This window comes from Mixophyes fleayi, chromosome 4, assembly GCF_038048845.1.
Source record: "Mixophyes fleayi isolate aMixFle1 chromosome 4, aMixFle1.hap1, whole genome shotgun sequence".
NCBI lineage: Eukaryota > Metazoa > Chordata > Amphibia > Anura > Limnodynastidae > Mixophyes > Mixophyes fleayi.
Window position 1 is genome coordinate 20898855 of NC_134405.1, and position 14319 is coordinate 20913173.

Here is a 14319-nt window from a genome sequence, read left to right on the forward strand (position 1 = left end):
CAGTCAATTACAGCCTGAAGTCTAGAACGCATAGACATCACCAGACGCTGGGTTTCATCCCTGGTGATGCTCTGCCAGGCCTCTACTGCAAATGTCTTCAGTTCCTGCTTGTTCTTGGGGCATTTTCCCTTCAGCTTTGTCTCCATCAAGTGAAATGCATGCTCAATTGGATTCAGGTCAGGTGATTGACTTGGCCATTGCATAACATTCCACTTGTTAGCCTTAAAAAACTTTTTGGTTGCTTTTGCAGCATGCTTCGGGTCATTGTCCATCTGCACTGTGAAGCGCCGTACAATGAGTTCTGAAGCATTTGACTGAATATGAGCAGATAATATTGCCCGAAACACTTCAGAATTCATCCTGCTGCTTTTGTCAGCAGTCACATCATCAATAAATACAAGGGAACCAGTTCCATTGGCAGCCATACATGCCCACGCCATGACAATACCACCACCATGCTTCACTGATGAGGTGGTATGTTTTGGATCATGAGCAGTTCCTTTCCTTCTCCATACTCTTCTCTTCCCATCACTCTGGTACAAGTTGATCTTTGTCTCATCTGTACATAGGATGTTGCTCCAGAACTGTAATGGCTTTTTTAGATGTTGTTTGGCAAACTCAAATCTAGTCTTCCTGTTTTTGTGACTCACAAATGGTTTACATCTTGTGGTGAACCCTCTATATTCACTCTTGTGAAGTCTTCTCTTGATTGTTGACATTGACACATATACACCTACCTCCTGGAGAGTGTTCTTGATTTGGCCACCTGTTGTGAAGGGGTTTTTCTTCACCAGGGATAAAATTCTTCTGTCATCCACCACAGTTGTTTTCCGTGGTCTTCCTGGTCTTTTGGTGTTGCTGAGCTCTCCGGTGCGTTCTTTTTTTTAAGAATGTTCCAAACAGTTGATTTGGCCACACCTAATGATTTTGCTATCTCTCTGATGGGTTTGTTTTGATTTTTTAGCCTAATGACTGATAGTGACAGCTCTTTGGATCTCATATTGAGAGTCGACAGCAACAGATTCCAAATGCAAATGTCACACCTAGAATCAACTCCAGACCTTTTACCTGCTTCATTGATGATGAAATAATGAGGGAATAGCCCACACATGTCTATGAAATAGCTTTGGAGTCAATTGTCCCATTACTTTTGGTCCCTTAAAAAGTGTGAGGCACATATAGAAAAATCGTTGTAATTCCTACACCGTTCACCTGATTTGGATGTAAATACCCTCAAATTAAAGCTGAAAGTCTGCAGTTAAAGCACATCTTGCTAGTTTCATTTCAAATCCATTGTGGTGGTGTATAGAGCCCAACATATGAGAATTGTGTCGATGTCCCAATATTTATGGACCTGACTGTATATATAGAATAATAAATACATTAGACATAATGTTATACACTTAACTTTTTGTTTATTATTAGCTTCAATTTGATTTGTTTAAAATAATTCAATGCACATTCTATAGATTGGGTTCTATTTTGGACCTTTGTTTTTACCCAAGACATTTTCTTTGGAGTTCATGTTGGGTCGGAACAATATAATAAAACATTTAGGTAGAAACATACAGATAACAAGGGCCCAGCTTGATGACTGGATAGCAAATATCTCCATGGCCACTGTATACTTTCCCTGTGAGCTGAGAGATGCTGGAATGAAAGATATCCAGACACTGAGGAAGGCCAACATGCTGAAGGTGATGAACTTGGCCTCATTGAAGTTATCAGGGAGTCTCCTGGCCAAGAAGGCTACAATGAAACTGATGAAGGCCAATAGACCAAGATATCCCAACATGCTCCAGAAAGCAGTGGATGAGTTTTCATTACATTCAACAACGATAATTCCAGGTTGGCTTTCAGTGTTATTTTGTGGAAAAGGAGGGGCAGCAACAATCCAACTGATGCACAAAAGGAATTGTAGGAGAGAACAAAATATGATGATCAGGTATGACACTTGAGGATTGGTCCATCTTTTTAGACTGCTTCCTGGTTTGGTTGCCATGAAGGCAAAAACTACCATGATGGTTTTGGCTAAGATACAGGAAATACAAAGGGCAAACACCATTCCAAATGCTGCCTGACGCAGAAGACACTTCTCAGGTTGAGGGTATCCAATGAAAACCAAAGAGCATAGAAAGCAGAAGGACAAGGACACCAAGAGAATACAGCTCAATGAATAGTTATTTGCTCTGACAATCGGTGTAGACTTGTAGTGAATGAAAAGTTTAAAGATAGAAATTGGAATTGTAGAGGAGGAAACACTGATAGCCAGAAGAATTATTCCTAATGGTTCATCATAAGAAAGAAACTCAATGGGTTTTGCTAGACAGCTGTCTTTTTGAACATTTGGCCACATGTCCCATGGACACTTGGAACACTCTAAGGAGTCTGAAAGATAGAGGCCAATTGTAAACATATTAATTTAACATGGCTTTCTGAACATCAAACATTAATTTCTCATAAATCTTCTCACCATTTTGGTTAGAAATCTCTCCTTGAGCACAAGATACACATTCAAAGCAGCAAATAGGTTCACCTCTACGAGCAGCCTTTCTGAATCCTGGGGGACAACTCTCACTACAAGATGAAGAGGGAACCTGGGTGGAAATTTGAAATTTAATGTGAAAATATACTCTACCAATACAGTCTGTGTTTTTTTGGGGGTCAGTTTCACTAAACTAATATTATAATACCATATTTGAGTTCTGAAACAATTGCTACATTTAAGCTAGTGGTTCTGAGAAAGGAAAACAATTTTTATCTCTTTTAAAAGACAGCTACCTTTCACATTAAAAGAAGAATCAACCAGAGGGAGAGTGCTGTTGCACCTGGTACTATGAAAAAGACCAGATATTATATCTAATGTACAGATGAGGGGGCATTTAGGGAATAGTGATCCCTACATTGTAACATCTGACTAGAGTTTCAATAATGGGGCAGCACGGTGGCTTAGTGGTTAGCAATTCTGCCTCAGAGCACTGGGGTCATGAGTTTGATTCCTGACCATGGCCTTATCTGTGTGGAGTTTGTATGTTCTCCCTGTGTTTGCACGGGTTTCCTCCGGGTGCTCCGGTTTCCTCCCCCACTCCAAAAACATACTGGTAGGTTAATTGGCTACTATCAAATTGACCTTAGTATCTCTCTCTCTCTCTCTCTGTCTCTGTCTATGTGTGTGTATGTTAGGGAATTTAGACTGTAAGCTCCAATGGGGAAGGGACTGATGTGAATGAGTTCTCTGTACAATGCTGCGGAATTAGTGCCGTTGATCATGATGATAATACCTTCTGTAATTGAGTTACAAAAATATGACAATTAAATCTGCAAGGTTTAATCAGCTCAGAGAAACTTTAAAGCTCATGGACTGAGAAAGTGTAGTCTTAAATAAAAGCATATAGATCAAATAATATGTTTGAAACATGTAAATAAATATTCTGGCTTCTACATACTCTTTAACAACAACATTTTTACCACAATAAAAATAAGTCAATAATAAAGGTAAAGATGTAGTCATTTAAATGTCATTTGTATTTCCCCTTTAGGGTCTATGTTTCCCCTTGAGGTTCTGAAAATACATAGGCTCTGAAATACCTGGTAAGTAGCAAACTATGTAAAAAGGAAATCAGGTCAGCAAAGATTGAAGCTGAACAATGATTTGCTGTGGACAACACATCAAATCCCAAAATATATTTTAAATACATAAATGGCAAGAGAAATAAAACTTTATTTGGCCACTAAATTATAAACTAGGAAACATAATTGTAGAAGATAAGCAGTAAGCTAATTTTCTAAATATGTTTTTAATCTGTATTCACAAACAAGGGAAAATACTAGGAAAAAAAATGTGTAATAATAGCCTATTTATACTATTAAATGTGACTTGTCTAACACAGGACGAGGTGCAGTTATACTTAAATTAAATTAGAACAGATTAAGCACCTGGCCCAAATGGCATCAATTCTTTTGATGGAAAGGAAATAAGCTCAGTCATTATCAGAACACTATTTCTTATATCTTCTGTTGTGGGCAAATTATTTGTAGGAGGGATATGATTCTGAAACATGCAGAAAATAGTGTTAGCGTCAACATGGTTTTATGAAGGGCCAATGATACTTAACAGTTATGACTGTTTTTAGGAGGAGAGAAGTTTCAAGCAGGTAGTGCTATAGTGATTTTTACTGGATTTCGTGAAAGCAATTGCATGCTGGCCCTTGTAGTACCACAAGTGTGTACTAAAAATGGTGCTTCCATCTTAAAATAATAAGAGTTGCCCCCAACATCAATATAATCATTTAACACATTTATATTGTCACTATAATAAAATAATATAGCCCCCATAACAAAATAATTTTATATAGGTTTCTTATTAAAATAATAGATTAATACTGGGCACTTATTAAATAAATTATTGTATATAATTAATCAATGTTGACTCTAACAAATACTTGCATTCTTTTGTTTTCTGTTCTGATAGTTCAGATGTTGTTTGAGCAATCTCACCTATAAGAACTATACCTAAAAAAAACGTCCTTTTTTCTGGTCTTTTGACATGTAGTTTTACAAATCACAGTTTAATACACAATTTCTATTCTTTATATGTGTGAAAATCGGGATGGTGGTTTCAAAACCGGAGCTTTATGATCATGCAGTTTGATGTGTGGTTTTGCCTTTAGTAAATCTCACAAGCCACACATAAAACTGACAAGTTGCAGTTTTGCACAACCACAATCTACTGTCAGGGTCTGGGGGAAAGTATATACATTAGAGATGTCTGCTGACCCTCGTGTTTTGCTTTTGGATGTGGTTTTGGTTTTAAAATGTTTTTGTATTTAAGCTTTGATGCAGGTTTTGCCTAAACATCAGGAAAGGTTTTGGTTTTGGACCTGCATTTAATTAAAAATTGTGAAAAATAGGTTAAGTTATATGATTTTGAGCTGTTTTTGCACCTATATTACTCTTTATAGCATTAAGTCATTTACAGTCTATGTTGTAATGATCTCTTCACAGCTGTCCAAACTTTCCCAAATTTTTTGCCAAAGTATTACTGCTGACCCTCTCCAATGAACTGCTGCTGACCCTTTCCAATGTATTGCTGCTGACCCTCTCTAATGTACTGTTGCTGACCCTCTAAAATCTACTGCTTCTGACCCTCTCCAATATATTGCTGCTGACCCTCTCCAATGTATTGCAGCTGACCCTTTCTAATGTGTCACACATTCTGCCTAACAGTTACCTACTTGGTGTATCTTCTTCTATTAAAATGAAAATGTAGTTGATATAGACATCTTTTATGAGGATAATGATAACATTGGCATGTGTCACCATTGAGGAAGATGACCAGTGACCACTGTTATCCAAATGCCCATGAACCATTTGTTTACATCCCTATCTATTCTCCAGTTGAACAACCAAAATGTTGTTTTTTAAGTAGGCCCAAACAAATCAAGCACTTCAGCCACAAAAGTGGCAGTCCCGGTCACTGAAGTGCTTGGGTTGTTAAAATATGTACATCCTTTTCAACATATGGATGGCTGAGTTCAAGGACAATGCCATATTGACATGCACCATTTAACATTGTACCCTCTCAACATCTTTTAAATGTATACTGTCCATGGTTGAGGTCTTGTGTCCAGACTCATCTTAATGAAAGATTTTGTAAAACTGCCATTATTGCATTTGCTTTCTCCGATTCAATTCAAAAAATAATTAGCCAGTCTATATGGTTCTTTATCTTGGAGTTGTGTAAGGTGAGGGTTCCAGGCCTACCAACATTGCATTTTCAGGTCACCTACAGGCCCTGTGCCACGGAGGCACAGGCACCTTGGGCTTCAAACATCACTGGTCTTCCAGCATCAAGGAGAACCACCCATTCACGGCATCCCGATCCAACCATACTAGGTCAGATACTACACTTGATCTTAGCCAAACGGACGAGTCAACAGACATTTCACTCTCAAACTTGACAATAGTATGTAGATATACATGGTAACTTGATGTAGATATACATGTCAAGACAGATGTTTTTGGTAAGCAAATCTGGATCACTGTTAGTTATACATACTTACTGGAGTGGGAAGGTTACCTATTGGCTTATTTGAACTGTCTGTTTTACATATGTCTTACCCTTCACTAATATAACATATATATATATATTACATTGGTCAATAATCATTTTACTGCTAATCATGATAGCTTGATTTTTGGTTAACTTTGTGGGGCTGATTCTGAATATGACTTCGGATTTACTAGATTGGCTTGAATTTTTTTAGACAATTGGTACCCAATTGCAAAACATAAAAATGGCAAAAATTTAATGGCAGGCAGAGCCTGCTTACAAATCGCTTTGAAATTGTCTCAAATCATATAAAAGAAACCATATAAAATACATAATGGCATTTTATTTCAGTATAGTAACAGATAAACATAGTAAGCTATCAGGACACTCATGTTGGAGGCTCCAGCAATAGTTTACCATCATGTTTCTGTCCCATGTGTCTTGACACCTTTCCTTCATCACCTTTATATCTTTGTGAAACCTCTCCCCATGTTCCTTACTTAAATCCCCAAGTTGATCAGGATATCTGTGTACATGGATATGGAGATTGTGTACCTTTATGCTCATATCAGTACCCACATTTTTAAAGTTTGTGAGCATGTTTTGCACCAGTTCTACATAATTGTCTGACTTGTGGTTACCCAAGAAGTTCTTGGCAAATTACACATTTAAGGGTCATCAAATGTTCCTTTTAGTTTTTCCATTTTTAGTCCAGGTAACGATCTACAAATGTATTTAAAGCAATCACCATCTTTGTCGAAGGCCTTAATAAATTGTTTCATTAGCTTGATATGGAATGGTGGGAGAATTATTTGTTCCCAATTGACTTTATTCTTACATTAAAAACCCTCTGTATATACAAATTGTCACTACAATCATTCCATATATAACTTATTTACACTAATTACATGTATACAAATATATTACATGGACAAAAAGCAAGAAACATGAGAACCGCTCAACTGCCAACTGACTGCTGGTTGGGTGATCGATCACTTATATACGGAAAGGGACATTTCTAGAATGATTGCAGAGTGAACACATGGGATAAATATATCAAATAGCGATTTTTGCAAATCGCCAATATCCTCCAGCCTTGCATGGTAAATTTAAAGCCGCAATAGCTCTAAAGGCAAGTTTTGTCTAATATTCCAAATTTACTGTGTGCATAGTGTTTTTATCTCCTGTGTCTTACGCTAAATTTTTGTTGTTGTTTAATTTAGCTAATAAAATAATTGTTTTATCCTTACACACTCCATACACAGCACCCCACCCTACAATTCCCCAGCATTACAGCACAGATCTACCTTACACATAGCATGTAAGTAAAACAAGATATTTGAAAGCTCCTTTTGGTTACAGCTGAATGCTCTGCCCAACAAGATTTGCACAGTACTAGTCTTTGAAGTTTTTAGTATGAGTGCAGGCCACCTTTGTATGTCATCATCAACATTTATTTAGAGAGTGACCGCAAATTACGTAGTGCTTTACAGTTGGGTATCTAGTGTACTTGTCTAAATATGATGCCTCCGTCCATCGAAAGACATCTGACAGTTACTGCCTCTTCACTCTCTATGATGCATTCTGTCTAATGTTCTGTTTAATGTTCCAAATTTAGTGTGTACATAGCGTTTTTTTCTCTTGTACTTTACACTAAATTTTTGCTGTTGTTTCATTTATTTAATGGGCTTGCTTTGCTTGGTGGCATGGCAGATGACGTTTTTGTTTTGCAGCCGCTGCAATGTTCTACCTGTGACCACTGAATGTCAAAAATGCCCTGAAAAAACTCTTGCGCTCAAACACCCTTTTTTCCCACATAATACAGATATCACTGCCCCACACAAGATTTACTTTCACTAAAAAAACTTAATTTTTTTAAAAGAAATAAATGTAATTGTTTTTTGGGTTCTGCCGCTAATTGTCATAACACACGTTAATAATAACCAGTAGCCACTACTCTGCCTAAACTCTGACAGACTGAAATTAACAACAAAATTGATCAGCAAACTATTTTAGATGACTGATCCCTACAGAACTGCTTTACAATAATCACAACTATTCTATTGTCCCTCTTTCAGTCTGGTTGCTATTTTCAGAACAGAGCACTGCGTCTAACATCCTCCATTATTATTATTATTATTATTATTATTAATTTTTATTTATAGGGCGCCACTAGGTGTCCGTAGCGCCTTACAGGGACAAATGATTACAATACAAGGAGAGACAGCACAGTATAGTAAACAATAAGCACAGTAACTCAGTGAGCTCAAAGCACAGCTAGAGAGGGCGGGGTAGGGGAGAGGGAAGATCCTCATACGACGGAGCCCAAGAGGGAGGGCGCGGATGACGGGGAGATCCACAGAGAGGAGAGGAGGGAGCGAGAGGGGACAGGGGGTAGAGGGTCCTCGAGGAGGAGGGCTAGGTAGCTGGAGAGCAGAGTTAGAAGTGGTGGAAACAGGAGGAGAGATGGCCCTGCTCAAGGGAGCGTACAATCTAAGGGGCTTACTCCATACACACTGCCTGTTCTAAAATGGCAAATGAGAAAACAAGCAGGCTATATATATATATATATATATATATATATATGTTATAAACTCTTGTGAGTTTTGCATCAATATTTTCCCAGAAATCACGTTTTGCCTCATCTTGAGATCCGAAATTGGTGTGCAAAACCGTGTCATGACTCAGTTTCACTCGGAACCCCAAATCTCGGATCTGATGGATTTCTTGAATCTAAACCGCTCATCTGCAATAAACATGGATAGAGAATTGGTTGGAAGAAATAATTATTTACCATCAGCGTAGGAAAGGATTCTTTACTGTAAAGGTGATTAAGCTGTGGAATATCTTACCATAAAAGGGGGTGATGGCAAAATCATTAGCAGAATTAAAAATGTATTGAATGTATTTCTTACATGAAATGGTATCTGTAGCTATAATTAGTTGAGGAATGTATGGGGGTGATTCATCCAGGGAATTTGTCCAATTGCAATTTTGGGGGGTCAATAAAGTTTTTTTCTAAGCTTGCATGGCAAACATAAGTATAGGTGATTTATTTTGTAAATGGACAATTTTACAGTTATCATTTGCTTCCCTGCTTGTTATAACTGACCTCCCATACCTAGCATTCAATACCTATATTACTTGGACCATCTGTTTTGATATTAATCAAAAAGTATTACAATTTACCTCATGGCCACCATCTGCCCACCACAATAAACTTGTGTTGATGGTAAAAATATCGCCAGATGAAGCCACAGTATCATAACTTCCGACTTTCAGTTGGGTCAATGAACCATCTGATCTCCTTTGCCAGTTGACAACATCATAAATCGCTGGTGGATCCCCATTCTCATCGAAGAAAACTTCTCTTTTGTTACCGAGTTCTACTCGAACTTTCCTAAAATAGTGCAAGAGCTGTGGGAAGAAAAGGATGTATATGGACACAAGTCTGATTATTGTGGACTGTGACTGTACAGTTCACTTTCAGTTGTTTTTAACAACAACAACAACTATATTTTATACATTACCTAAAAAGAGTTGTCTCTATTTTCTACCATTGCCCTCAATGCTGCAATCAGCAGCTCTAGTAAGTGTTTTGCTTCTGTATGCATATTTAAGACATTAGTTGATTCTCAAACTAATTTAATTTTTTTTTATTGTGGATCCCTATAATAAACAAAATAGTGTATACACGGGACTTAGAAAAGATTTTACAGCATGAACAGAAAAATGGAGTGGATACCTCTGGTGTATGCTCAAACACCTGTGTACAAACTAAAAACACCTTGTTAGAGGTCACCACATCAGTGTGCGCTTAATGCTATCATTTATAATGTTTTAGCTATTTTTTTTTCTATAAATTGGTAATATTACCTGCCATGGTTTAAATGTCCATAAGTCTGTACATTTCCTAGCACTGGAAAGACCATCCAGGTCTTTACAATATCTTAGGTCATCAAGAGCTTTTGCTATCATGTACACAGCAGTGTAAACATTATAGGAGGTTCTTAAAGTTGACACATCATTATAGAGGTTATGAATGCTCAATAGGTCCTCGTCTCCTGTACATACATTAAAACCATTCACTGTGTGAGTGAAGTTATTTTGTGTAAGAAATGTGCATCCAAAAGCCTCTTCCCAGAATATCTTCGACCACTTAGTGCCTGGAATGTGATACGGATTAATGTTGTTGAGGTATTCTTGAAACCCTTGGATCTTTGAGCTGTGGAATGCAAAACCAAGGGTTCCAAAAAGAATTGGAGCATATTTATCTACTGAGAGGACATTTGAGATAGACCAAGCTTCACTAGCAACAAATATTTTTCCAGTTACTTTTTGTATCAGCATCTCTTCTAATAACGGAATGAGATAGATATCTGTAGAGAAAGCCACCACAACTTTAGCAGTGGACATTTGAATGACCTTAGCAATGTTACGGATGTTCTTGTAGGAGAAGACACTTGCCATGTATTCTGTGAAGGCCACACAGGCTCCAGATCTAGCAACCACCTGTTTAATGACCTTGATGCCCTCTCGGCCATAGTCGTCATCAGAAGCAACAAGACCTACCCATGTCCATCCAAAATATTTGACCATTTCTGCTAGCCCTTGGGACTGGAAAGCATCACTCGGAACAGTCCTGAAGAAGGAAGGAAATTGTGTTCTGTCACTCAGAAGAGAGCTGGTTGAGAAATAGCTGATCTGTTGGGTAGAAGGTTTTTAAAACACTGTGCTTAAAAAACATGTATAAAGGCTAAATCAAGCCTAACAATGTTTAAATATAGAAACTTCATAATTAACTTTATCTGTTTAATTTTTATATTGATGTCTTGTTGCAGCTAAAGTGGGTACTGGATTTTTCAATCATTTAATTTGAAAAGTCAACATAAAGGATAGCTTGAGTTACATGCAAGTTGATATTACAAGCTTTGTGGGGTTGCTGTTGCTATCATTGCTCATGGTTTACAAGTTTTTCTGGATTATACGTATTGTACTTCATAGAAAAATATATTTTTAAAGTCGTTGCCAACTTTTGGTAGTAGTAATGGTTCAGTTGGGACCTTTCACCAAATGGAGTGTTATTATGTGAAACCTGCCCAGCAAAGTCCACTGATTAGCCAGGAGCCATGGCCAATCCAATGGGTGTGAGTGTGGGTGTCTGGAGAGGCTCAGGAAAAATGTTGTGTAGTCAACGGGCTTTATTTATGAAGTGCACACTACAGGTACTACAAAACACATCCTTCATCCTTGAACTGGTACAGCTGGGTGGTCCACTCAACAGACATGTCTGCAAAGGCAGAAACCTTTCCAGTGATGTCCTGTGCAAAAGTGTAAACATCACATCAATCTACAAACTCCCATAACTTTAGATTCACCACTTTCATTAAATAAAAGCGTCTGTTTTTTTCTCCTAAAACAATGTTCAGTATTAACGTGTGGCGATTTTGTGTTCCTGAAGCTTTTTACTAAATTGCTTGAAGTATCCCTACAAATGTGCTTATCTGCAAAAGTTTAATACGGAGGCACAAAACAGGTCCCATTTAAATTATGGTGTGAGACCCAAAGATTGCCACGACTCATTACGTAAGGTAGGAATGGCCATGCTCCCCTCCGCCAAGCAAGGAGCACCCTTAAAATGTAACAACTTTAACCCTTTATCTCTTTGAAATAATCTCACATGCAAAAACTGGCAGGGCAGTGCACATATTCTATGGTGGGAATGCCCACACTCTGCTACCTCATCCTCTGTCCATGCTAACATCTGCTCCTCCACAAACAGTGTCAACTAGCTTGGCTAAAATCTAGGCGCACCTATGCAAATGGAGTGGATTTTATGTAAAGGTGCCAATAGACCCTGAATGAGCTGCAGGGGGGATAGTTATTCTACAGAACATGATTTTTTTTCTATTATTAATGATATTGTCATTATTGTTATTCATATTAGCTGAAATTTACTTTTATTTTCTATTGTATTTTGGACAGATTTCAATATTCTTTAATAATACTCCTTTTATTATATACTCTGCTATCCCCAACAGCGCCGAACTCAACCCCTTGTGGGTAATTGGTACCTATGCAAATAGTAGCAACCGAATAAACCAAAATTGAAAGCCACATTTTTATATTGCAATATAGGATATACAGTTAGATTATCTCAAATATCTCTCCTGATACAGAATATATATATATATATATATATATATATATATATATATATATATATATATGATGTAATTGAAGATATAGGGATATAGGCTGTAACTCCTGATGTACCTCCCTCAGTAGTATTACAGGTGTCGTGATTGCTCTGATATATTTTTTCAAAGAAACCAATCAAAGTCCTCCATGTTTTAGAAGAAAGGCTAGTCTTGCATTCTCTCCATTACTTTGAATGGTGTCCAAATGGGAACACAATCAACTTAACAATAAGATAAGGTAAAAAACCTTACATATTATATTACATGATTAATTGAACGTAGAAGGCCCTTTTAGTCAAGCTGTGTGTCAAACCAAACAAGTTTGCCATTGTACAATAAACAGTGTTTAACACAAAATAATGTCACTGTCAACATAACAACACAGAGATATCTTCTGTGGTTCTTTGTTTCAGGTAAAGACAGCATGATAGCAAGTCCTGAATGGTTCTGACATTCAGCACCATGGACAGCGCTCAGTGAGCCTTACCTGAGGGTATCTGTATAATCCTAAAATATGAGCCATGAGGATGGAGTAAGTGGACGATGAGTGACCGATGATGGCAGCCAGAGGTGGACTCTCATAACAACAGTAATTGGGTATGGCTTTATTAAGACCTGTCAGCATCCACAACGTGCCCTCTAGCTCCCTCTGCAGTACAGCGCATGAATCGTAAGCATAGAAACCCAAGGTGATATTTGGGAGAAGCTCAGCACTTCTATTGATCTCATCCACAGCAAACCTCATGGCCTGAAACTGCTGGTAGTGTTCAAAGCGGAACCTGAAACCAAGAGATGATGGAATCATCCAGACTGTTGTGGGTGGAAAGTAGTGGTAAGGTGTCTCCTGCACAGAGAACAATGTTTGATCCTATTATCTAATTGTTTTGAATGTTCACTTGTCGGACCCAACTGTTGAACGAGAAGTTGGGAATCATTTTTTCTGTTATAATAACATGATAAACAAAATCGGTGCCATCTACTAAAAATCTACCATGTGTGGTAGCCTGGTTATCCCTTTTGGAACATCAAAATTGGCTTAATAAACTTTTGGACTTTTGGACTTGGAGATGTTGGTAGTCATACTGCCTTTTAGTGTTGAATGGTAATATTTTTATAGAAAGTCGTTTTAAATATGGAGTACACATTATTTTAATACACCATATGAAAAGAATATTTTACTGAAATCAAGTGATTGACACTGAGTATAAGGGTGGAATTTTCATTATTATTTTTCTAAAGTTGTGGGGTATATTTACTAAACTGCGGGTTTGAAAAAGCGGAGATGTTGCCTATAGCAACCAATCAGATTCCAGCTGTCATTTTGTAGAATGCACTAAATAAATGATAACTAGAATCTGATTGGTTGCTATAGGCAACATCTCCACTTTTTCAAGCCCGCAGTTTAGTAAATCTACCCCTATGACTTTTTTTAAATAGTTTTTTTTTGTCTCATCCCCATTAAAAATTAAATTAAACATAATGAGAAATATACTGAATTTACTATGTCTGTCTGTATTCAGTTCTCTATTTTCCCATTTTTTTTTATCAGAAACCTTGTTCTACATGTACGTAATCCCTGTCTTTATAATGTACAGGTATGTGCATTTTACCACCTTCTAGTAAGCCTTACATTGTGCAGACATCTGGTGGGGGTTTCTCCTGAAAGTTGACCATTGGGTAAAGTTTGTCAATGTGGAGAGGAATTACTCCGCCTATAAGTACATCTCCATTTACCAAAACCCCACCGAGGTCCACGTCTGCGGATTTACCATCCGAGTAGGAGGCAGGAACATGATAGATTACCACAAGGTGCCAGAGTGTTCTGTATAGATGAGACATTAACCTGTAAAAGAGGGTGGGATGCTAATGACAAAATTATGGAGTGTAACAGAAGAAGAGGTGAAAATATACTGTATTACTTGGGTGTAATAGATTATATCGCCCTATAGATAGTGCTCGAAAGGATCTTACTTAAAGACCCAGAAATGTTCTGATGGAGATGAGTAAAGCTGTGGAGAAACTTGGCGCAAAACAAGTTTTCCGGTTGAACAGGCTGTTTTGCATAAA

At 37.6% G+C, this 14319-nt stretch overlaps 1 protein-coding gene across 1 annotated transcript; it reads right to left on the minus strand.

Moving 5' to 3' along the window:
* Window positions 1-1477: 1477 nt before the first annotated feature.
* LOC142150528 (extracellular calcium-sensing receptor-like) lies at window positions 1478-13935 on the minus strand. Its single transcript, XM_075205724.1, has 6 exons — window positions 13883-13935; window positions 12740-13031; window positions 9929-10756; window positions 9242-9469; window positions 2474-2597; window positions 1478-2388 (listed from the first exon to the last, which is right to left on the minus strand). Exons 1-6 carry the CDS (start codon window positions 13924-13926, stop codon window positions 1478-1480), a joined length of 2427 nt encoding a protein of 808 aa, XP_075061825.1. The 5' UTR covers window positions 13927-13935.
* Window positions 13936-14319: the final 384 nt, after the last annotated feature.